Raw genomic sequence first — 26,781 nt, 5'->3', positions numbered from 1 at the left:
GGAAGCCAAACTTATATAAGGATGCACACACACAATATGGCATATCATGGAAGTGGTATGTGTAAGTGGATTTGTGTAAGATGAAATAATAATAAAATGTAATGTCAAAATAATAATTATTATAATTTATCTAACCGTTTTCTATAGAAAACAGTACAGACGCTCTTTCTTAATAACTTAGACACACAGAAGAATTACTAGGTGGAACATGCAGTGTTTACTTTAATCTGCACTGTAATGTGGAACTTTCTAAAAAGTAAGAAGATAATCAAGAAACTATGATTCTGATCTACCTCCTTCACCTTCCACTTCTTTCTTCTTAACACGTTTGATCTTCTTCTTGAGAACTTTTGTAAGGAATGTAGCAAACTTGTTATTTTCTCCCAAGGATGCTTGAAAAGTGGCATACAGGATTTTTTCTCTTTCTTGGAGCTTTGCAATATCTGATTTTTTATTCTCTATTAGGGCAAGCCAGTCATTTAACTTGTTCTTTTATTAAAAAAACATTGAAAGCAACAAAGCTAATTAATATTGATGTTAGTATTAACAATATGATATACACAGAACTTGATTTAAATTCTTAAAGTGAAAGTGTCACTACTATTCTCTGTCCAAAAATATTAACACAAGGAATGGGGAACTGGAACAAATTCCTCCATCTTCGAATTATACTGTGAGAATTCTAGACAGAATGCATTAAGAAAAATAAATCCAGGCAGTCCTTGTCCAATACACTATCTCCATCTTTCCTGCCTATATAAGAACAGCCTATGTACATTGAATCTTCAGGAGGTAAACCATGATGCAACAGATACACAGATTCACACCAATCACACAATTATCTTTTGGAATAAGCAATGCTATACAAACCTTAAAGTAGGAAGCAAAAGATATTAAACAAAAGAGAGAAAAAACTCTTCAAACTACTTTATACGATGCCATTTGCTATATGTCTAACTTTTCTACTTTTCCAAATCATTCTTGTTTCCAGCATGTCCATATACCAAATTATAAATCACATTTCATTCTTTAAATTTCTCACCTAATTCTTTCTGAAAAATATATCAACTCCATCCAATCTTCCTGTCCACCTTTTCACGATTCCTTTATATATGTTTTGCAATGCAATCCTTATTCAGCTATCCAGACTTGGTCTGGAGTTGGCTGACACCAAAAAACATATGGACTACACAACTCGACCAGGGCAAAGCAATAGACGCAATCTACATAGACTTCTGTAAAGCCTTTGATTCAGTGGTACACGACAAACTACTCCTAAAAATAAAATCCTATGGTATCTCTGGACACCTGCATAACTGGATAGAAGCATTCCTGGCAAACAGACAACAAATGGTCAAAATTGGGAGCGTCCTATCAAATTCTGTACCTGTCAATAGTGGTGTCCCCCAAGGCAGTGTTGTAGGACCAACTCTCTTCATACTCTACATAAATGACCTCTGTGATCATATTAAGAGCAACTGTGTCCTCTTCGCTGACAATGTAAAGCTATGCAACACCACAGACAATACTGCTACCCTTCAAAAAGACCTCGACTATGTATCAGAATGGTCAAACAAATGGCAACTTCAAATCTCAACAAATAAATGCTCTGTCTTACATATTGGCAAAAAAAATCAGAAAATAAAATACAGGCTGAATAGTCAAGACCTTGTTGATGATCCAAACTCTGTCAAGGACCTTGGAGTACTCATCTCTAATGATCTAAGTGCTAGAGCCCACTGTAACTACATAGCCAAAAAGGCATTAAGAGTTGTTAACCTAATCTTACGTAGCTTTTTCTCTGGTAATATTACACTAATAACTAGAGCATACAAAACATTTGCTAGACCAATACTTGAATACAGCTCATCAGTCTGGAACCCACATTACGTATCTGATATTAACACAGTTGAGAAAGTCCAGAAATATTTCACAAGAAGAGTTCTCCACTCCTCTACTCGTTGTAGAATACCTTATGCCACCAGACTTGAAATTCTAGACCTAGAAAACCTACAACTACGCTGCCTTCAGTCCGATCTAAGTATAGGATATAAAAATCATACATTGCAATGTCCTACCAGTCAATGAATACTTCAGCTTCAACCATAACAACACAAGAGCAAACAAAAGATACAAACTCAAGGTTAATCACACCAAACTTGATTGCAGGAAATACAACTTCAGCAACAGAGTGGTCAATGTCTGGAATACTCTATTTGACTCTGTGGTTTCTTCCCCAAACCCCAAAAACTTTAACCTTAGACTGTCTACTATTGACCTCACCCCTTTCCTAAGAGGTCTGTAGGGGGCATGCATAAGCACACCAACGTGCCTACCATCCCTGTCCTATTGTTTCTTTTATTTTTTTATATGTATCCATGTATTCATAACTATGTTTTTACTTATACCTATTATCTTGTAAGCAATTGATAAACCAAATAAAATAAATAAAAAAATAAATAAAATCATATCAAATCAAATCAACCAACCAATCAATCCTCTTTTAATTAATATTTCTTCTATACTGATAACACACTTTTGTGTTCAATCTGCATTCATTCCATACCCACCCATCCTAGGACTCTAGCTCTTCTTGTTTTACTAAACAAATATTAAGTATCTCAAGTATTCCACTCTGATTGGATGCAATTTACTTTTATTCTTTTCTAACATGAGTTCCAACTCCCTCAACAAAATACATTTCGTAGGTATTACCTATCGTAACAATAGGCTAAGATGAAGGCCTATATTGATGTTAATATTACATACTTGCATTTCCTCTTCTTCACTGACAAGGCTGTTGACACGTTCTTGGAGAATGTCCTCGTGTTTTTCAAAATTCTTCAGGAGAAGCAGTTCTTCGAACCAAGTGATGTGGCGCAGATCAGCAGTTTTCATTAGTATGTCAAGTTTCATCTTTTGGTGACGGAGAAGGTGAAGTTCAGCATCAAAAGTTATCATCAGTTCATCTATCTATAAAGCAAGTAAAGAAAGAAATAACAGGAGGAAAACAATAGTATAAATTAGACAACACATAATCTAAAAACTGTATTCTATAAGGGTAAAAATTTCAGATAGCATTATTTGAATTTAATTGGGAGCCACCTAGAGTTGGTTGAAAGATGGGCAGCTATATAAATGGTTTAAAATAAATAAAGAAATGGCATTTATATTGCATTTATTATTTGTATTTATTTATTTGCATTATGTTTATTACTTGCATTTATTATCAAAGTATGGTATGTTTAATTTTATTATTTATTATTTATTTATTTATTACATTTGTTTGCTGCCCATCTCACCATGTGGTGGCTTGGGGCAGCTTACAGTGATAAAAAGAATAAATCAATATGAAACATGTATACAGTAAGAATAAAATACTATAATACAGCTAAAACTAAAAATGGGCACAAATGTTTTTTTTTAAAGGTAAAAGTTGTTTAATTTGTCTGCAAACATTTTATTCCAACTTGGCTGTTCTCAAGGAAAAATAATTAAAGAGTTACAGTTATTCTAAAATACAATCTAATTGATGTTTGATGCAATATCACAAATTCTGTCCGTTCTAGTCACAAAATTGGTATAGGGCAGCCTTTTTTGCAATATGTTAAAGCCAGATCTGTACAATTTCAGCTATTGTAATCCTTGCCAGCATGCCTTTCTGATAATGATTATGGGTGCTCCAACTGTATACATCGTAGCAAAATCTGGTGTAAAGACCAAATTTAGGAACTATTTAGTGTTGTTGATGTAATTCTATTTTCTGAGTTGCATAAATGTGAATATTGCATACAAAGACAAAACATTAATGTGATACTATATGAATGGACTAGTTGCTGGCATATTTTATGAGATTTCTTCATTTTATAATATTGTTTTAAACAAGTCTGCTTCAAAATATATACAATAAGTATTGCTATTGTAATATATTAATTAGCAGAAACAAAAATATAGAAACAGAAAATAATTTTACATGTATAATCTTTTCAAAGCAACTTCTCACCCTCTTGATCAAAGTTTCCTGCAGATGAACATTTCTTATCTCCTCCCTCTGTCTGATTTCCAATTCAAGGTCTGTTGGTTCTGCCTGCTGAATCTCAAATATTTTAGGTGGTGCCTCAGAAATTCCAGATGGTAGTCTCCCTGGCCTTAAAGTTGCAATCCTACCACTCTCTATTTCCTTGATTGAAGGACTATGAAGAAATCCTCCACCAAATCCTCCTAAACTTCCAGACTCTATAGAAGGAATCGATGACGCTATTTTTTTCAACTTCTCTTGGTCTTCTGCTTCTTGTTTGAACTTCAAAAGCATGTCATGGTCATACTGGAAATGTTTTTCTGGTGTCTCTTCTGGAAGTAGATGAGGAACCAAAGGTATTGGCAGATGTTTGGAGGGATCCAGAGATGATTGTATAGCTTTTAATTCTTGTACTACACACTGAATCTCTTCTATAATAGCAACTTTAAGATCTCGGAGAGACACAATCCATTTGTTCATCATCAGCTTTTTCTCATGTATCTACAAAGAATAGAACAAGTCACTTTATTAGGTAGAAAATGCTTTATTAGGTAGTTATTTTTTTCAAAACACACTAATTTAAACCTAAATAATTAAAACACTGCAGATGAAACCACTGTTGCTTTCCGCTATCTTTTATTGAATATCATAGATAGTCAATGTATATAAGTGCTATATTTAATGGTGTGTGTGCGTGTACGCGTACGCTGTCAAGTCAGTTTTTGTCTCCTGGTCACTGCACGGTCTAATTCGTAAGTGGATTCTCCATGCCCTTACTACAGCTAAAAGACTGATGTTGCAACATTGGAAAGGTAAGATCCCATTTACTAAATGATTGAAGATCTGATTAGATTTACTACTTGTTAGCTGATTGCCTATAGATATAGACCTTATATAAATAAGTATAATGAAATACTCCTTAACTTACAACCACAATTGGGGCAGGAATTTCCATCAAAAGTTGTTGTGGTAGTAAATTGAACTGGGTACAAGGTTAGACAAGATTTATGACAGTCATTAAATGAATCAATGCTGTTGTTAAGTGAATCACACAGTTAAGTAAGTCCAGCTTCCCTAATGTGGGGGGTGCCATTTTTTGCTGAAAATTGGCAAAAAGCTCTTAAACCATGATCACATGACTGCAGGTTGCTGCAAGGCATCATAAATTCGATCCAGTTGTTAAACTCCCAAATTGCAATCATGTGACTGCGAGGATACCACAGTCGTAAGTGTGAGTACAGGTAATGAGTCACTTTTTCCAAGGCCATTTAATTTAATAAGCATGATTATAAAATACACACAAACAGTTGCAAAATGTTTGCGTTACATAATTATATATAACATTGTAACCATTCACTTTTGCAATAAAATATATACAGTATATTTAAATGTATTAATTTTTTCTCTTGTATTTTTCATTGATTCTTTTTCCATCACGTTATGGTTTTTTTAATAATGCATCTTTGTTTTTTATTCCTCTGTGTTCTTTTCTTTTCCTGTTACTATATTAAAAGCAATAAAAAATTTATGAAAAAACAGTCAATAAACATGTATGTGGTACAGTTTAATTTCACCACAATAAATGCTTTCCTGGGAGAAGAAGAGAAATCATATGATTCAGATCAATTTTTCTACTTACAGCAGCTTCTAAAGCTTGCAGCTGGCTTGTTTTTTTATCAGCATTCATTCTCATATGCTCAGGAATTTTGTAGTTAGTGGCAGTTTTTAATTTGAAGTCCCCCATGTTCTCTTGAGCTTCTTTGATATTTGCTACATCTTGAGGATCCTCATAGTTATCACTTGGTTTGCTCTTGAATCTACCAAGTTACAATCAAAAAGAGGGCTGTGAAAATATCTACAGACCTCTCACATCCTGGACATAAACTGTTTCAACTTCTTCCCTCAAGACGACACTATAGGGCATTGCACGCCAAGACAACCAGACACAATGACAATTTTTTCTCCCATGCTATCGCTCTGCTAAACAACTAATTTCCACAATGCTGTCTATAACCTAGGATGTCAAACCACCTAGTAGGACTGTATTACTTATTATCCTCTCATCTGTCCTATTTCCTTAGATTCTTATGACTATAACATTTTGTTGTATCTCATTATTTATGTTGATTACTCCTATAAATATCCTATCATGATTTATGTTGATTGTTTAGAATCCTGTGACTGTGAGTGTTGTATCTATAATTTATGATTTTATGATTACGATTATCACTTGTTGCTTCTATGTACACTGAGAGCTTATGCACCGGAGACAAATTCCTTGGCGTATCACACTTGGCCAATAAAGAATTCTAATTTTAATTCTGTTTTTTAATTTTTCAATTATCCAAAAAACAAAATTATTATAATTATTCAGTTCCTCCTTTGTTCTCTATGAAAACATATTGATGCTCAGAGGGGAAAATAGTTGAAGGTATTCAAGTATTTGTATGATCTACTGCCATGAGTATGGTAGAAATCTTCTGTCAACACCGTGGAAAAATGACAGAGATATTCCAATGAAGCCTGTATGGCCAAATCTTTCAGTTTGTCAAATTCTGTTTTATTGGAACTAACTGTTCTCACCAAAATCTATTATCATCCAAAATATAGTCTGATGTGATATACCACATAGGGTGATTAGCTGCAGTATCCAGCCCAAATTAGGTCTTTAACCAGAGTTAAAGACTTCTCTATGATTTCCCATGCTCATTTTTTATTTATGTTAACCTAAAATGTTGGCCATTCTTCATTTGAGTGACAGAAATAACCATAAAGAACTTTTCAAACTTGGTTAAAGACTTTGATTATTTCTTATTTAAGTGAGTTTTCAGTGGTGGTTTTAACATGGTTATACATTTCTCCATTTACTTATAATTTATTGTATCTTATGCTGTTGTTTTTAATAATGAGCCACCCAGGGTAACATATACAAATCTAATCAATAAAAATAATCTAAATACTGGAGATTAGCTATATTTAAAGCTCTGTGTTGAAACAGAATGCTTTCAATATTTTTAGCGCTCCAGATCATATCACTTCAGATCAAACTGCCAGGTTGGGAATTGTATTTCGATATTATTATATACAATAAATAATTCAGAAACTATTCCTACTTTAAGAAACATGTTTTTAATCATGCCCCAAAGAAAAGATTATGCTTGACTCACAAGTCACTCCACTCCATCTTTCTTTTTTGGATTTTAGCTTTGGCTCTGTCTGCTTTTTCAATATTTTTCCTAAGTTTTTCCATTCGATTTTCAACAATACGGCTTGCTGCTGTATGAGGTTGGGATTTTTTCCTTACTCTATCAGTTTCTGGTTCTTCATCAATGGTAGCTGCCGCTGTAAGTATTGTTCCTGTACATTTAAAAAAAAATATAAGGTGCTTTAGTAGGTATCCTCCAAATAAGATACCATTTTAGCATTATTTTAAACGTTAAGGGGTTTTTCTTTGAATTCATCTTAAAAATAAATCAATGAAAAACCTACTGATTCTACAAAACTAAAACCATATTATAACAAGGTTTCCATTACTGCTTTCCCTATTTCAGAGATAGTACTATCTGGGTCTTGTTTTGTTTTTTAGAACAGAGCTCTGGAGAATTTGTGGATTTTTATAATACATACTAGACAACCCACGCCTGTGGGTCATTGTTTCGGAGATATTTCCTTACCTAAATAGGATAACCATGGTTGGTTAAAAATAAGTGGGAGAGACTTCAGACTTCCATGGAAGTTTTGAATTCTCACCGAGTTTTCTTGTGGAAAGCTATCAGGGAACAGCAGAAACCAACCAAGCATCTTTCCTTCCTTCCTACCCTCCCTCCCTCCCTCCCTCGGGGTGTTGCCCAAGAGGTGCTATGCAAATCAGGGAAGGCACACTGGGGGGATGCAGTGGGTCAGACACAGTGTGTGTGGGAGTGCAGGAGATACTGTATTGATCAGGGAAGACATCTAGGATGCAGTGTGAATTGGACAAGTCATGTGAGGGTGGCACTGGTCAGGGAAGCATGTCGGGGTGGCATGAACTAGGAAGGGAGAACATAGTTCTTCCTCCCTGTTCCTCCATTCCTCTTTCCTGTTCCTCCCCTCCTCCCTTTCTTCCTCCCTCCCTTCCATCTATCTATCCATCCAGTCTTCCTCCTTCCCTTCCCTTTCTAGCAGGCAGGTAAGTGACTGCAGCAGTGGGAGCGAGGAGGAGCTAGGGATTGCAAAAGTGGCTGGGAAACTGTCACTAAACATTGAAAATCAAGATCACATTACTGCAGCAGCTGCCCAGCAGTGCAGCAGCAGCCAATAGCACTGAAGCAACTACAACTTTCCAACATGTCATTCCCTTCAGAGTCATGGATTTTGAATTTTGGACATATTCTGTAATTTAGTCCGTTTGAAGTCCCTTGATTCAAAAATTGTTGCCCTATGATGCACTGTTTCTCCCAGTTAAAAATTATAATGAGAATTTTAATATATATGGATATAATTTAATGAAAGCTAACCGTGTATGCTTTCTTCCCAGGTAGCAGATCTATTACCCAAAAGCACTACTCTGGAGACATGCCCAAGACATCTCAAATCCTTTTAACTTTTGCATGTCCCACGCCTAAAACCTCTACTCTTTTTATAAACATATGCCCTCTCCAGTTTAGACACTTAGTATAGATCTAAAAATATTACTTAGTCTTTAGTTCCCTTTAACATTTCCAAACAAGCTATTTCCTGGATAATGGAAGTTACACAGATGCTACAACAATAATTAACAATCTGTTTGCAATATACAAGTTCCACAATATTTAGACAAATTCAACCATAGGTGTGATTTGGCAAGAACTTCCTCCTGTGTTTATCCTAAATTCAGATATACAATTTTTAGCCAAAAAAATATTTCCAGCTCATACTGTAAGCAAAGCAAATTTCTTTCCAACAGGGAGACCGAACAAAGCTTCAAAAATAACAATTACCCCCTCAAATTACCCCATTTCTATTTATTGCTTAAAAATACTATGCCTTTACATTATCAACATTATTTTCCCTCCCTAGCTCCATCTCTCACTCTCCGCCTCTATCTACTTCCCTCAGTCTTTCTTTTTTATAGAGGGGATGCGTGAAGTAATTTATTACTACCTATTCCATGATGGATTAAAGCACCTTAGGTGTCATTCAACTTATGCAGAGAAATACTGAAATAACATATAATGCAATAAACCCTTTAAAGGTTTAGAATAATAATAATAAAAATAAAAAAGTATTAATAATCATGTCAATAGGAAAAATGTAAATAGGAGCCACAGCTTGTTATCTCAGTACATACTTGCAGGAAGTAACTCATATGAATCAAGATTTGAATAAATACTAAATGTTGATATGTGTAATTAATACTGCTGCATGGAAAACTACATTCTAAACAATGTTAGAGAAAAGTTATAGGACAGAGCTAAAATACCATCTGACAAAACTGCTGATATGGAACCATGAAAAAGAATGTAAGATATTGCGTTCATTATGATTGCAATATTTCTGCCACACTTTTGTAAATCCTTACTAATATCTCTTTGGCTCTCTTTTCTTTGCTCTCCTTCTTTTCCTTTCCGTTCATATTTGCTTATTCTCTTTTTCCCTGGGTGAATTTGTTTTCTGGCTCTGTATAAACTCTCTGAGATTGCTAGTAGTCTGAATGTAGAGATTCGGTGATTACTTCTCATGGCACAGACCAAAATGGTGTCATACTCCAAATTGCCCCGGTATCTGTAGGATCACAGCAAAGATAGCAATCTTGTTTTATGCTCCTTACATCTTTAAGCAGTCTTAGTTGTATCAATTTAACAATAGACTAAGTAACAAAGACACATACCCAGAGGACTCAAAATCCAAAAGTTCAAGTTGCAATATCCAAAAATCTCCAATTCCAGTATTGTTATGAAATTATTACAGTGTTGATATGACAAATTTTATAATTAAAATTTATAAATGAATAGTAATCACATTGACTATATTTAAGTAAATTAATTTAATTTTTATTAGGATTTCATTCATTACTTATTTTATTTATATGGCTGCTCATCTAGCAACAGCAACTCTTGGCTGCTAATACATCTTAAGTATCAATACAAATTACAAATAACATAAAGTAAATAATAATAAATAATAAAACAAAATCATTTTACACTGTTTGGAGCCTCTCAAATCTGGAAAAAGATTTTATTTATTTATTTAAAGTTGTCATTGTTAAGGTTTATATCCCATCTTTTGAACAAAGCAGTATACATGCTCCCTTCTTTTTCTTTAGCAGAAAAATCTTAGGAAATAAAAACATCTCAAAAAAAGAAAATAAAATGGTCCTTACCGTTCCTGTACTTTTCGCAACCCAATGCGATGTTTTTCCTGTTCCCAAGCCAGTTCTCTCATTACTTGCCTAATAGTTTTTGCAGTCTTTCTGTCCATTTCTGCACGAATTCTCTTGTCCATTTCAAATTGCTATATATTATAAAAGATAAAATTATATTTATCTGCCATATTCTAGTTTACCTTGGTGCAAAGCATGCACTGTTTTAATTGTCTTTGGATTTTGTAAGCTATCCTGATTTACCAGAGTGGGCAAGTATAAGAAATTTAAGTAAATAACTACATCTGGAAACTGTTTTTTTTTTTTGCTTTACTGTGCATACATATCCAGAATACAAAGTTTAGGCTAATTTAAATATTGCACTATCAGAGAAGGAAATCCTCCATCCCAGGATATGGACTTTGTAAAGATGGCTCTACATTTCAAACTTCCATTTGTATTTGGTATCACATTCATCCACTATATATCAATCCCCTTTTTCTTCAGCTGGGTCTATCAAGTATGTCGTCCTTTTACATTTTTAAAAAATTTGGTAGATCTTAAGTTAAAAATTTGACTCTTTGCCATCTTAAACCCTTAAACGTATTAATATATATTCATCAGGCCTTGCTTTAGAAATATCTTCCCCAATTTGGTACTTATATGGTTTTCTTGTCATCTAGCAAGAACAGTCAATAGTAATGGAAGATGGGTGCTGTGATCCACCTGATTGAAAGACCCCATACTAGGGAAGACTGCTTTGTAGTTCAAAAGCTCACACAAATGGTTCATTAATACATAGTAAGTGAACAGCAGTCTTTCAATAATATTGTTGTGTTCTTTGCATTTTCTGGAGTCTAGATCAGGGATGTCAAGCATGCAGTTCACAGGCCGGATTCAGCTCACAATAGGTACAGAATCATCCCAAGGTCATCCAAGAGAGGGACCAGCCTGTGCCACCCTGGCCCATGCCACCACCACCCCGCCCATCCAGTCGGCCGTGATGACCAGGCCACGCCCATCCCAGCCCCCCAAGGGCAAACAAAATCCTGTTACGGCCCGCAATGGGATCGAATTTGACACCCCTGTTCTATATGTTCTATTATAGGGTTTAGGTTTATTTGGCAAAGATACTTATTCACTGGCTGCCATATTTCTTCTCTTGCTTTAATGAAACTATTCCTTCTAAATTTTCTTTACAAGTGTCTTACCAAATGCTCACATTTCCAAGCTAGCCTAGTATCTCCCATTATTTTCCTATTGTTATCTTTCAAAATTTATAATGCACATTTTACTTGCTTCCCCTATGAGACCATGGGCATTGCAGGGGAAGCAAGTCACTGTCTTCATCCAAATGACTTGAATGATATCAGGCTCCTATGATAATGAACTGCACACTATCAATTGCATATTTATTTGTCCCAAAGAGCTGTTCATTGGCCTGCTTTCTTTAAATGTTTAAGCATCCAATATTTGATAGATTATATGTCATATCATAAAGCACTCTGTATGCAGCTTTTACATCTGTCAAATTTTGACAAAATTGTATAGTGCAGTCATGAATAGAAAGTCTTTTCATGTAAGAAGATTCTGGATAGTGACCAACAAATTAAAATTAAAAACAGCAAAAACAAATCATGCTGGGACCACACACATACCAAATCAAACCCACAAATAAACAGTATCTTTTAACTTCCTGGCTTAGTGTCCTGGAAGAAAATCCAAATTTTTAACACCTTTAGAAAGACCAGCAGGGTTTGGAGCCACCTGAATTTGATGAATTATGTTCTGCAAGAGAAGTACAGTAACAGAGCACACATACTTTCCTAGATCCCATCTGATAACATTATTTAATCAAAGGAACCCAGAGTATGCTTACCCTGCCAGATCCCATGAGATAAGCAGAAATAATTAGAAAAAAGCCTGCACTTTGCTGTGAAGGGCTTTGTATGCGATATCCATCATTCTGGATATCTACTGGAAATCAATGAAATTATCCCATTAATAATGTTATATAGTGCATTAAGGTATCCATGCCACAACATTCTGGATTAGCTGCAGTTTCTGAATGTCTTTAAGGACTACCTCATGTTGAACACATTGTAATAATCCAAATGGGAACTAACCAATAAGCAGGACTTCTGATCTAGAAATGAATCCAATTTTTATTGGTCTGCAATAAAAATTTGTGCAAAGGTCCTTGTCACTACAGTTGCCTTTGAGCAAGGACTAAAACTAAAATACCCAAGTTGTATACCGGTTATATCTGGCATGGAACAAAACTGAACAACTTTGTCCAACAATGTTAAGGTTGGTTGTTTTATGTATGCTAAACAACAATTTAAGCAGTTAGAATATACAATAGAACCCAACAATAAAAAATAAACACGAATTCATTGTAAAACTCAAGGTATAACTCCACATTAACTTCTATTCCCCATGAGGAAAAGAAATCAACATACATACTTCTCTAAGGAGCTGCATGTGTTTGGGTAATTCACTATTGATCCGGAGCAATTCCTGAAACTCCTGTCTCAATAAAATCAGTTCTTGTCTCTTCAAAAGTTTCTTATGTTCTGCAGCTCTCATTATCTGATCGTATTCTTTTTTTTGCTTGGCATTCTCAATACTAGAAATGTGAGAAAAACATGAATATGAGACAAAACAATTAATCTTTCCAGGAATCAATATACAGTGAAATTATCAAGCTTGACTAAAGAAAAGCAACATGTTTCATTAGGTGAAAGGGAATCTATAACTATGCTGAGTGGAATCTTTTGGACAGAGACTTATTTATTTAATATACTGTAGAAACAATTTTTATATAGTATTAATTAGGCTGGGCATTAACACATGAACTTAAGTTAATATAATTAAATGTTTGCAATAGTGGCAAATATCTGTAGTTTGGGTATAGGATGAGGGTGGAGCTGGGACAATGTGAGATTACGTGGAACAAACATCATGGCAAATGAACACCAAAATCCATAAACACCAGCTGGCAGTCAATTGCTATGATCCCAAATCCCTAATCTCTATCCACACTGACACCAAACAGCACCAATTTGATTAGCAGTACAACAATCATTGGCCACACTACCACCCATCACGCACATGAGTTTATCGAAGCCTAGCACTCCACATGCAATTCCATCAATAGACACATTGACCTATAACCAGGCTACAAACCCTTCAGAATTCAATTCAATTGTACAGCCAACCAACTATGGCAACAACCCTCGGCCAATCCATGCAACCCCCCCCCCCTCAACCAGCACTTCATCTCCAAATGGCGCTCAACAAATGGCCATCACAAGACCCATTACAAAACCCTCATATGATGTGACTTCCCCATCACAAGACCTACTGACCACACAAAGCCCTTATAAGCAGAAGAACACTGAAATTGACGTCTGCTAAATTCTGCTGAAGTTATTATTTAGCCTGGTAATGAAACATCTGGAAACCAGCCCACAAGGTCAGAGAATGAACCTCCATCCTCATAATTAAATGTGACTGTAGATCACTGAGCCCAAAGAATGGATGGCAAGCGGCTCCAAGTAGCATTCTGAATCTTCCTGCTCTGGACCTTCCTTCTAGGGCAGGAGAACCTTGTCCTTTTTATGACTTGCTGGCTCACAAATTCTAGGAGTTGAAGTCCACAAGTCATAAAATACCCAAGGTTCTCCACCCCATTCTAGGGCCAGTGGCTTCGTAGTCTCCTGGGATGCATCTTACTTGGCATATGCCCACAAACCTTGGCATTTGAGAGTAATAGTAACCTGTACTGTATTTCTGGTAATTAAATGGTCAAAATATAAAAGTAGAAGTTTTATGTTAGTTCCTGGACATATAGTGTATAGATATGCATTTCCCTTTCCATAAGCATTTCCCTTTCCATCCTTGGAGATAGATCCACATGTTTTTAAGAAGGTAAAATCTTTTTTTAAATTCTCACATTTTAATATTAAAATGCAAATGTTCAAAATTATAGATATGGAGTTACTACGATCACTAGATGGTATTTTCAGACAAAATTGCAAAGCAAAATGTAATGCTTCAGGAAAACAGAAACTTCAGGTAAGAGTTGCAAATGCCACTAAAGTGACTTTATTAAAATCAGATTCATTTTGGAAATTGTTTCTCAAGGGATTGATTAAAAATAAAAATAATCATAAAAGAAAGCTAAGTATCCAAAAATAAAACTTAATGTCTCACTTTTAACAACCTTACCTATAGGCATAAATATCCTCAATATCATCTGCTGCTTTCTCTTTGTCAAGTCCACTCTGCAGAAAAAATAAATAAATAAAGCAGTGCTCTTTCTGTAGGTGGCAAGGATTCAACTAAAGCTCAGATGGAATTCCAGATAAGTTCTCTGAATATTTTATGAATCATAGCATTTTCTTCTTCTAATAATCTTCTCTTCAAAGCAAGAAAATATATATAGATAGACCTTGACCTACGACTGATTGCTTAATGATTGTTCGTAGTTATGATGGACTTAAAAAAAGTTGCTTATGAACTATCTTTGAAGTTACAATTGCCAATCCACTCCTGCACTCACATGATTGCCTTCCAGGAAATTGGCAACTGGTTCACTTCACAACCAGTTGTAGCATTCCATTGTCATATGACTGCAATTTGAAGGTTTTGTTATTTTCCAGCAGAAAACAGCAAAAAGCACCCATTGGATATGCTGGATTCTTTTAACAACCACAGGATTCATTTCATAACTGTGGAGACCATAAAAATGATTATAAAATCAAGTTTGGTCACATGGTGCTTTGACTTATGATTTACAACTGAAATTCCAGACTCTACTATAGTGGTAAATTAAGGACAACCTGTGTGTACGTCTATATGTATATTTATTTGAGTGTCTGCCTCTCTTCCCTCCATCCCCACCTTCTCTATCTATCTAGGATATGGATAAAACTTTGACTATATCCCAATCAACAAGTAATTCAATGATAGGGGAAAATGTACAGAGTAATGCATTCCTGATTATCACTTACTCTTGGAGAGGGCACTTTAGTCTTCAGGACTTTCTTAACTTCCTCAGCAGAAAGAATGTCATATGCAAAGATGTTGCCATCTGCTCCACAAGTTACTAGAAATCGATCATCAAAACTTGAGTATATCCCTTGAATTTGCCCATAGTCATTATCATGCAAACTAAATGACCAATATCCAGCTATGTTGTCCGCACAGAGTTCTTTGCTGTGGAGAGGATAAATCCTCACTATTCCATTCTGCATTCCACAAAACATTAGTAAACCTGTGGAGCTGAAAAAGTAATTAACACATGAACACAGTGGTTTTCTTTCATATACTCTGCTGATATCTAAATTTGTTTATGCTGTGGATAAAACAGAAGGGATATGACAGCCCCACTAGGGAGCCCAGACCAGAAAAAAAACCACAGGAGTTCTAAAACTACTTAATTTAGACTGAGTATAATAACAGAATCTGAGCCGTGCTTCCTAACTCCCCCCCCCCCCCCAATACAACCTTGTGATACTTAGTGAATCAGAAAGAGGTCCAGCTAAGCCACCTCCAAATGTTTCTCAGGGCTTAAAATATATTTAATCCCTCTTTGCCTAGGAAACAATTCTCACATATTTCCATCAAGATATTCTTCCTGCAGTGGATGAGACAAGAAATATCCTATGATGATAAAATTGGCAGAGACTTCATTGGAGCTCTTGATAAGAGACAGAAATTATAACAATATTATTTCTTTGCGAAGCAGCAGGTTGCCATATTCTCCTCCTTGCACATTTGGGGATGTCGCTGGAATAATTTATGAGCAAGTAGGAAGTTTCTGCATCTTCAAAACTCTCAAATTCCATTTACAATTTGATATCAAATATACAAAGTCACTATTATATTCACTACTTTTGTCTCTCCTGGTACCAATAGTGGGCCAAAAAGAGACCTTGCAAGTAGTCCACTGCTTACAAAAAACAATACGGTTTCTACTGTCTCATTACTGCTTTCCTTTGAGGACTTATTCACTTTACCATTCTTAATTCTATGTGCATACACAAAGACACCATCAGTTTTCATATTTTTCATATATGGTTTTAATAGATAAAATGAATTTGAATAATATATGACCAGGAGGCTTAGATTTGGATACAGTATGAAAAGGAGAAAAGTATATTTTACCCTTCTATATGCTTGGTCAAAGAAGCAGAACTGGGAAAGCAATTTATGATTTCAAAATAACTATCTTTTGCTCAGGTTAAATAAATTTGAGAGCAAGGAAAAAGAATACTACCCAATCAAACACAGTATCAAAAACTTCCATAACATCCACACCAAAATCAAATGGTTTTGTTTTTATTGGTATCATAATGTATTTTCCCTTGTACTTTAGTGTATTTTTAAATTATTCAGCAGTACGTTTTAATGAATCTATATATGCTTAAAATAAACGGAAAAAAAAATGTAAACATCAGCCATAAAATTCTTTCTCGTTTTACAGGCTGAAAAAGCTTCATTACCAAAACGTGATGCGATGAATGGGATTGTCATCTGCATCTTCAATAGGGATAACCTCAAAGGGTTCATCCTGCCGAGTCTCAGGATCTTTTTGCTGCTCAGAGGAAAATGCACAGTGATACAAAAATCCTGTGTCATATTCTCCCTGGGGAAAAAAGGCAATGTTGTAAAAAGTTATTGGAACATTTTGTGAAAATATTATAATTGTTTCATATTCACACATTCATTCTGCAGCTAGTTGTGAATAAGCCTACTACAGTTGAGTCCACTCCTCTGCTTTTTAACAAAAGGGCTCCATTAAAGGCAATATTTCATGCCATCTAATACACAAATACTCTTCCTTTCTTTTTCTTTTTTGTTTTCTAAAAAAACTTTGCAGCTCTGTTAAAACCAAAAGCAAGCTAACTCAGTAGCATGGAAAGATATGGACAACTCTTACATACCTGAAACATACATTCAACTTAATGGTTTTTCCTTTCTTTCTATTTAAATATTAATCCTGTATTGGGGATTGTGTAGAACAGTACAATGTCAAATCAGCAATGGGAATGGTGCCACTAAGAAAACTCAGGATGATTTAATCCTTTCCCTACTTTAAAAACTGCTAATAAATCTGGAATGCAATGAAATTAAATGAGTTTCCCAAAGCTACTTACGGAGTTCTATAAAGCAGAGGGAAAAACTCAGTTTTTCTCCACCTAGGAATTTGTATTTTGTTTAAGAATAGAGACAAATTAGGCAACGGCTACTTTTTATAGTTTGATAAATGCACAGCAGGGCATCTATCTCAAAGCACTGTTTCTTCATCCCTGCAATTCTAAGCATAGTTCCAAACACAGCCTGAAACAATCATCGCACCTTATTTATTTATTTTAGTATATGGTGTTGTTCCATTAGCCAGGAGATTATAATGTTGAGATAGAGTAGCAATTTGGCTTCCTAAGATGGATAGACCATTGGGTTCATGTTTGTGCACTTTCCAAGGTACACCACAGGAGGTGAGCTAACCCTCACCAGATCATAGCACGAATGTAAATGTCTCATCCCACATACCTAGACAAAGTTGCTGATTTCAGCATCAAGCCACCTTTTTATCAAAACTTTCACCCTTTCCCAATTTACATCTAAGCCTGTTGAAGAGATCCGAAGAATTTAAGATCTTATGTGCTATTTGAGGACATTTGGGTTTACTTAAGAAAAATACTTGAGTTCCAAGATTTTACATTATTTAATTTATAAGGTATGCCCTTCCCTAGAAGGAGAAATAAAAATACATTTAATAACTATAATTTAAATTTAAGAATTTAAATAAATAACAGTTACCACCGATAACCAGAATCTCCCTGGATCAGAGTAAAACCCACAAAGGATGGGACTTGGAGTTTCTGGGATGTAGATTTCTGGAAGTGGTTCCTCTTCAACAGGCACTTCTTCGGGCATTTCTATTTCTTCTAGTGTTTTCCCCTGGTCCAGCTGCTCTTTGATCCATTGCTGCTTTTCTTTCTCCTTTTGCTGTTTAATTTTTTCTCTACGTTTAATTTCCTCTTCTCTCTTTATAGAACCAATGAAAGTCAGTGTAAGATTAGGCTCTTTAAGGAACGAAAAACATAATACTTAATATGGTTCCACATATTAAGACATAACAAGACCCAACAGTGAACTTCCCTAACAGAAGATGCTGCTCAAACCTTTTTGTTTATTTCATTAAAAAAATATAAAGCAGTTTTCCTCTGAATAATCCTATTTTCATGTAAAATACAATATTGGATCTTAAATTACATGTATGACAGAAAACAAGTATTTAGAATGATTAACTCCTAGTCCTGTTAATCTGTTAAAATTTCTAAAAATAAGTTCATAATCTATTAGACAAAACTGAAAACGTTATGTCTTGATACTACATTTTTACTATATAAATCACCTCCAGAATGTTTAATTAGCCTGTTTTGATTTGATATATATATGGGGTAGGTCAGGTTGTTCTGGAAGTAAGGCTACATAGATGCTGCCCTAGAGTATGCCAAAACTTATGGGGTGCCAATGTTATCCCTTGGTCTAAATCATTCTAAAATGCAAATCTTGCATTGGTGGGATATAACATACTCCTGGGGCACTATATACCCTTGAGCTGTTACTGTCTGTTTGGAAGGCAAACAGAATGTTTCCCAAGCAGATTACTCTATCATGGAAGATTTTCCAATGTGTTAGTACAATATTTTACCAATATCCGAGATTTGATGCTCCGGAAACGAAAATATTCTGCAGGTAGATCTTTGATCCTATAGGTAGTTACTGCATCGTAGGCCATAGGGTCTGGGGCAGGAACCTGAACAACAATGCCATTCTGACAGAGGATAAGGAGCTTGCTGTCTGGCTGTGGATCAGAATATGAAACAAAACTAGCAGGTGTATATACATATACATTTACATATATGCATGCATGCCTGCATACATACATATATATATATGTCGATTTTGAAAAATAGGAGAAAAATAGGCTTTATTATAACAAAGGAAACATGCCATTATGTTGTTGCTTTTGTCCTGCATAACTACAGGTTCCACTTGTTTCTATAATGTGTTTATCTAGTTTTTGGAGCAAAGCTACAAATGCATAATGCAACAGTAGTTTGCTTTTTAGTAGGCTTGCTGCAAAGCCTGATGCTGATTTGGGCTGAAAGAACTGAGATTTCCCAACTCCTAGTCCAGCATCTTGACTACTACACCCTGCTGCTTCTCAAAACCTATTTTTGTGGAAAAATTTTATACACTGATGGACTTGAATGAATGAATGAATGAATGAATGAATGAATGAATTTTTTATTGGCCAAGTGTGATTAGACACACAAGGAATTTGTCTTGTGCATATACTCTCAGTGTACATAAAAAGAAAAGATATATTCATCAAAATCATAAACTTAATGATAGTTATAGGGTACATAGGGAATCATATGCAGTATATATGATGGATATATGATTCCAGAAAAATTATTAGAACATATAAAGATACTTCAAATTCATGTTTTCCTATTTCTTGGGTCTGGAATAACAACTTTTAATTACGTCTGTTTCTGTATCTTCAGAGGTGCAGTTTCCAGAAGTAGTCTTTTTTTAGTATTACTATGATAGTGAAACTTAAAAACAAAACAAATCTCTTCCAGCTAAGTAAATGGGAAAAAGTCAGATGAAATACAAAAATGCATGGAAATAAATGCATAATGGTCCAAAAATTATAATCTTTACTATCATTAAAATGTTCATCAAGTCACTTAGAATATATTTAGATCAATATTTAAATATATATTTATTAACTCTTATATTTGTTAACTCTTAACTCTTACAACACTAGATCATTGTACATAGCAAAATTAACAAACATGGGGTATACAACAAAAGCAAATTAGCTACTCACATGAGAATGGGGTGACCACTGCAATGCCTCTACTGGTCCTGGAACACTAATGAATCCAATAGGATCATATTTATCTTCAACAGTAAAGAAGAAAACAGTTTTATCTTTGCTCTGAAATAGAAAAACTTGATTGTTAGTAAAATCATGCACTGCATTTTTTGTGTATGTCAAAGACCAATCATTAGTCAATTTTCTTTGCAACAGAGGGTCATCAGAAAACTGCAAAGTAATGATATATGAACTCATTGCTTCCCTCAAATTCATTTCAGGCCAAACTTTTTAATCACCTGAAGTCCAGTACAAAATCAACATAGATGAGGTCTAAGGCTATAGATCCTACTTTAGAACTTGATCATAAAGCAAAAATACCAAGTCCTGCTTCTCCCTGCATGTTTTCTCATGTGGCTTATTAACAAGTATTCACAGAAAAGTCAATACATACCCCTGTGGCTAGCACTTCCCCATTACGTTCGTAGGCCAAAGCTGTAACTACAGACACATGAGGTTTAAAAGCCTGTTTCAGACGCAAGACCGCATCTCCTACATTTTCCCGTCCAGCAATGACAGGCAATCCTTTGGGATTATAAAGTTCAATTATGCGAACAATGCCATCCTGAAAGCCTACAGCAATTATACCTCCTTTGGGATTCACCTTAGACAAGACAAAAAAAAGTTTGCATTAATATAAGATACTTTGAGAGAAAACATCTCCTAAATCTGTGAAATTTATGATAAAGTAGTATATATGAATAAAGAACAATTTCACATAATTGTGATTGACATTTTATTTCTAAAAGGCAGTATTATATTGAAATATAATGTGGAATACAAGCTGTACACTGCAGAAATACAAATCAAACTATTCAAACCACTCAAATGGCTGTCTAACCTCTGTTTGAAATACATTGAGTGGAGATCCACTCCTTCTATGGATAATTGGTTCTACTATCAAATTGCTCTTACTATCAATTTTTTCCTATTGTACTCTCATTTCAACTATTTAAGTTTGTTTAAACTTTTTCATGTTTCCCTGTTTTCCTTCAACTTTTTTTCTTTAAACACTGAGTACTATTTGTTGCAAAGATATGAAGGTTGTACTCAGGTTGTTATACAAACATACAACAGCACTGCATGTCACAGCCGTGATGCTTCTATGTTCAAACACTACCCTGTTTTCTTTTCAAAAATATATTTTCTTTCAAGTCTTTGTATACGGGTAGTCCTGCACTTTTGATTATAATTGGGCCTGTAATCTTGGTTGTCGAGTGAAGTAGTCATTCAGCAAGCTGCCAAGTGACCACTTTGCTCAATGGCTGCAATCCCATCTCTCCCAGTTATGGTTGTAAAGTAACTGTGCAGATAGCAGAGTGGCAGAGAGAGGGCCCAGGCCTTTGGGATGGTGGGGTGAGGAAAGGACTTGCGCTCCAACCACAGATAGTAAGCCAGGCCCTCTTCTCCCAACATGTGGAGGAACAGATTTCAATTGTGGCAAAAACACTAACAACATTGTTCTGGAACACAGGTGTCAAACTCATGGCATCATATTGCCATCATGTGATGTTTCACGACGTTTTTCCGATTCGAGGAGCTGGCATGGGCATGGCCTATGTATGACACATTTGGTCTGTGGGCCACCAGTTTGAAACCCCTGTTCTAGAAAGCTCATAATGCTGGCATTTGCTAGTGTTTTCCCCTATGGAGAAATGGAAATGATGGTGTTTGCCAGAACATAGCATTTGGAAAGACCCAGAATGCTGTAATTCAGTAGCATTTTCTCTTCTGGAGGGGTGGAAACATGACATTCACTAAAACCACTAGAAAATGCTAGCATTCTGAAAGACTCAGAATATTAGCAAAAGTCAGTCTTATGGAAGGCTCAGAATGCTGGGATTCACCAATATCTTCCCCTCTGTAGAGGTGGATACATGGCTAATGAAGGCTAACGAATAGCAGCATTCTGAAAGGTACATAAGGATGGGATTCACCAATATTTTTGTCAGATTTGAGGTCCATTCCTTCACCATGAGGGAGGATTTCCAACTTTCTTTACAGCAGTTACAAGGAAATTTATCATCTATCCTTTTTTTAAGATTATATCATTTCCGTTCTTCTAACAGTTTTCCTTTTTTAATCATGAAATCCATAACTTATTTTTTTTTTCTCATTTTGGGGGAAAACTCCATAAAGTTTTTCCTAATAAATGTACTTACTCACACATCTTCTGAATGCCTATACATTTCTCCAAAATCAAGGTACCAATAGTTCCTAGATCCAGATAATGAGAACATGATTTGGAGGAAAAAAACCAGCAGTCACTCCCTAATTTTATTCAACTTCATTGTTATAAACAATTGATATTTGACAATTTATACCAACCAGATTTAATCCATGCATTCTTTTTTCCTGTATATACTTACCAATGTTGGAGCCCAGGTAAGTGCTGTTCCTCCCTGTTTAAATTTCATATCAACCAATTGCACTTTGCCAATGTAATCATAAATACGCACTGAACCTGTGTTAGATAGTTGACAGATCAAAAAAAGAGAAAGGAAAGATCACAATGAAATCTGAACTACTTATTTTATATACATACATATACATATACATATACATATACATATACATATACATATACATATACATATACATATACATATACATATACATACATACATACATACATACATACATACATACATACATACATATATATATATATATATATATATATATATATATATATATATATATATATATATATATAATGTATATGCTGTTCTCGGTTACCAAAATAATTCTAGTTGATTTATATATTAGGAGTAAAATAATAATAGAATGATAAAATACAATAGTAATACATAGTAATACTAAGTGCAGTACTTATACATGAGAACCAGTTTGGTGTAGTAATTAAGACATCAGACTAGAAACAGGGGTTGTGATTTCCAATCGTACCTTAGGGACAAAGCTAACTGAGTGATCTTGGCCAATGTCTATCTTTGGCTCTAGAAAAGAGGCAATTGCAAAACAGTCTTGCTAACAAAACTGTAAGGACTTGTCCAAGCAGTCTCCAACAATCAGACATGATGGAATGGAGGGGAGTGACCAGTAATACATAGCCATACATTAACTTTATTTCCTGTTTTTTCTCATCAACATTCTTGTAAGACCCTAATTGCACACTTTTAAAACTGTTCAGAACAATTTCAAGAGATAGTTTGACTTAGAAAGTCAAGACAGTTTAATCAGAGGTCATTCCAAAAAACCTGAATAAATTTGAATTTTTCTATTTCCTTCCAGAAGATATAATTTATTTATTTATTATTTATTTATTTAATTTATATTGCTGCCTATTCGCTCATGGTGACTCGAGGCAGCTTACACAATGTAAAACCATATTTAAAACAAAAAATAAAAATAAAACAATAAAAACTAACAAAAAGAATTAAATAATAATTGCTATTTTCTTGCTACTAGAGACTCTCTCTCTCTCTCTCTCTCTCTCTCTCTCTCTCTCTCTCTCTCTGTGTGTGTGTGTGTGTGTGTGTGTGTGTGTGTGTAGGTTATTGCCATTCACAGAAAGATTCTTGCCATTCACAGATAGGAATCTTTGGTTCAAATCCACTCAGAGAATTTTCTGAGCTACAAAAATCTATGTCATAGGAATTGTAAAACTCAAAGACTGTTCAACTTGTTGCATTTGAAATAATGAAAATAGCCAACACTTTAGAAGATAGATTCAAGATATGGAAGGATCGTGACAGTCTTGAACACTGGGCCTTATTCAACAAAATGCAATTCAGTGGTGAGAAAAGTAAGGTTACACTGAGGCAAGAAAAAACAAATGCACAGATATAGATGATATCTGGCTCAATAGTAATGACTGTGAGAGGGATCCAGGTGTCCTATTGGACAACCACTGAAGTATGAGCAGCAGTGTGCTGCAGCACCCAAAAAATCTATGCAGTACTAGGCTGAATCAACAGGGATAGTATCAAGATCACGTGGAGTGTTAGCACCACTGTATACAGTCTTGGGAAGACCAGAATTAGAATACTGTGTCCAGTTCTTATCATCATAATATTAAGAATATGTTGATTCCAGAAAAGAGCAACAAAGATGATAAGAGTCTGGAGGCTAAACTGATGAACAGTTGTGGGAACTAGCTATGTCTAGTCTCACAAAGAGAAGGACTAGGAGTGACATGATACCAATCTTCCTATATCTGAGGGGCTGTCACAGAGAAGAGGCGAACAATTTTTTTTCAAGGCACCTCAAGGTAGGACAATGAGTAACAGGTGGAAGATTGCTAAAGAGAAATCCAACCTAGAATTAAGGAGACATTTCCTAACAGTGAGAGCAATTAATTAGTGCAAAAACTTGCCTCCAGAAGTAGTGGATGCTTCATCACTGGAGATTTTCAAGAAGAGATTTGACAACCATTTGTCCAAAATGGTATAGGTAGGGTTCTGTTTGGGCAGTGGGGTTGTATTAGAAGACCCCAAGGTCCCTTCCAACCCTATTATTCTATGTTCTAAAAGCAAAATTAGAAGGAGGAAGGTATACTTACGGTCAAGAGCAGTAGTTGCCATGATATATGTAACCGGAGATACACTTACGGCTTCTATCTTTCCTGAATGAAAAGTAAACAAGCATTCTGGATCACGTGTCTATAATAGAAACAATTATAAAGGCCTTTAAAGGGCTATTGATTCACAATGAATGTATTTATGATGACTATGATCATTATTTATCACTTATATCTTTATCTACACTGAGAGCTTATGCACCAAAGACAAATTCCTTGTTGGCCAATAAAGAATTCTATTCTATTCTATTCTATTCTATTCTATTCTATTCTATTCTATTCTATTCTATTCTATTCTATTCTATTGATAAAATGATTTAACAAGGTACATGTATTCTCTTACAATTGTTTTGGTCATCTATTATTCTAAACTTAACTCTTATTGTAGTATAAAAGTGTCTGTTTCTTTACTGTCTGGATGTAATTCTCCTAAAAGTTTCATTACATATAAACACTGCAAGAATTAGGATGAGCTTTTCTCAAGAATTATTATATTTCCCATATCCTGAATCTATCATAATGTAGAATCTTAATTTGTTTTCATGTAGTTGATAAAATGCTGAGCCAGAAACCAAGCAATCCTAAATTCTAGTCCTCCTTTAAGCATGGAAGCCAGTTGGGTGACTTTGGGTGAGTCATTTCTCTCAGCCCAACTCACCTATTAGGGCTGTTGTATAGAAAATAGGATATTGCATGCATTGTGCACATGTGGGCATGCATATATTTGAAGTTATACAGTCTTTAAAAACTTATACTATTTATCTTGGGCCGGTCACTCTTCCTCAGCTCAACCTACCTCACAGGGTTGTTGTTTTGAGGAAGGTGTATTAGATATGTTCACTGCCTACAGTTATTTATAAAAATAACACAGGATATAAATAAAACAAACAAATAAAAATAAACACATTACTCATTTTATCATAACTCAAACTGTAGGCTTGATTAATTTCTTCATATACCCAGAAACATGTTCTATTAAATAGGTTTATATGTTTAAAAATGTCTTTCTGTCATTTAATATCTCATAAATTATTACTGTTATTAAATTCCACACTGCATATAATTATTGCAACTGGAGTTTTGGCAGGATTGATATTTCTTCTAAACTTTTAAAGAAAAATATCCATCAAGTGTAAAATATCACATTTGTTATTTTTTACATTTTACCTTTCTATCCACAGGACCCTAAGAATTTATATTTTATTTTATTTATATTTTATAAGAATTTGTATTTTATTGATGTTATAATATAGTTAATTTACAAAGAAATCTGATTTTCTTTTATTTTTGTCCTTTCTATTACAGGTAATGGCTTGAAAGGGCATAGCTTTAAATTTGCTATCTAACTTCTATTACTTTTTTTCCATTTTCCATTTTTATACTATAAATATAAAATACTAATCATCTTGCTTAAAATTACTAGCGGTTTTAAATATGCTTTAAAATAACACTAGTTACTAGTGATACCGTAAAAGTAATTTTATTTATTCATCACATATATCACATAATGGAAGGATACAGCAGAGAAAAGTAATATGAAGTAAAACTTACAACATTCGAGAAACTTAAATCAAGCTTCCATATAGCTCCATTGAAATCCTAAAGAAGCATAATTATAATAATACTTGGTTATTATTCCATTTTGCCTGTCTTAAAAGCATTGCTCTGATTTTGAAAAAAATAACGGTGTTAGTTATTTGTATATATTAACTATATTATGTATGTTAAATGTTGTCCAAGACAATTTCTCTTCACTCAGTGAGGCCTAGGTAAGTCAGACACCCATAATTTAAAAGTTTAAGTTATAAAATTGAGGGTAAAAAAAATCTTGTCTTATACAATTTCACCTCTTCGTTTCAATTAAGTACTTCTTTATTAAAAGGAATATAAAGATATAGAATACAGAATCATCTAACATTTCTCATACTGATGCC

General features: G+C 34.6%; 1 protein-coding gene across 2 annotated transcripts in view; it reads right to left on the bottom strand.

Moving 5' to 3' along the window:
• The window catches only part of CFAP44 (cilia and flagella associated protein 44), a 59,762-nt gene that overhangs the window by 14,517 nt on the left and 18,464 nt on the right, over nucleotides 1-26,781 (bottom strand). For both annotated transcript variants that reach the window (XM_026681757.2, XM_087966413.1), the window contains exons 11-28: nucleotides 26,399-26,446; nucleotides 24,830-24,929; nucleotides 22,677-22,771; nucleotides 20,702-20,911; nucleotides 20,260-20,370; nucleotides 19,069-19,221; nucleotides 18,171-18,398; nucleotides 16,850-16,992; nucleotides 15,356-15,626; nucleotides 14,571-14,626; nucleotides 12,804-12,966; nucleotides 10,359-10,489; nucleotides 9,558-9,760; nucleotides 7,186-7,375; nucleotides 5,658-5,835; nucleotides 4,004-4,519; nucleotides 2,770-2,973; nucleotides 294-489 (exon numbers count right to left, since the gene is read on the bottom strand). In XM_026681757.2, coding sequence (XP_026537542.2) covers nucleotides 294-489; nucleotides 2,770-2,973; nucleotides 4,004-4,519; nucleotides 5,658-5,835; nucleotides 7,186-7,375; nucleotides 9,558-9,760; nucleotides 10,359-10,489; nucleotides 12,804-12,966; nucleotides 14,571-14,626; nucleotides 15,356-15,626; nucleotides 16,850-16,992; nucleotides 18,171-18,398; nucleotides 19,069-19,221; nucleotides 20,260-20,370; nucleotides 20,702-20,911; nucleotides 22,677-22,771; nucleotides 24,830-24,929; nucleotides 26,399-26,446 — 3,196 coding nt within the window. The remainder of the gene's footprint in view (nucleotides 1-293; nucleotides 490-2,769; nucleotides 2,974-4,003; nucleotides 4,520-5,657; nucleotides 5,836-7,185; nucleotides 7,376-9,557; nucleotides 9,761-10,358; nucleotides 10,490-12,803; nucleotides 12,967-14,570; nucleotides 14,627-15,355; nucleotides 15,627-16,849; nucleotides 16,993-18,170; nucleotides 18,399-19,068; nucleotides 19,222-20,259; nucleotides 20,371-20,701; nucleotides 20,912-22,676; nucleotides 22,772-24,829; nucleotides 24,930-26,398; nucleotides 26,447-26,781) is intronic.

Source organism: Notechis scutatus, chromosome 5, assembly GCF_049901735.1.
Source record: "Notechis scutatus isolate UNSWTSFEM ecotype Mainland chromosome 5, rNotScu1.2, whole genome shotgun sequence".
NCBI lineage: Eukaryota > Metazoa > Chordata > Lepidosauria > Squamata > Elapidae > Notechis > Notechis scutatus.
The sequence above is the reverse complement of the archived record's forward strand: the minus strand, read 5'-3'. Positions and strand labels throughout refer to the sequence as shown.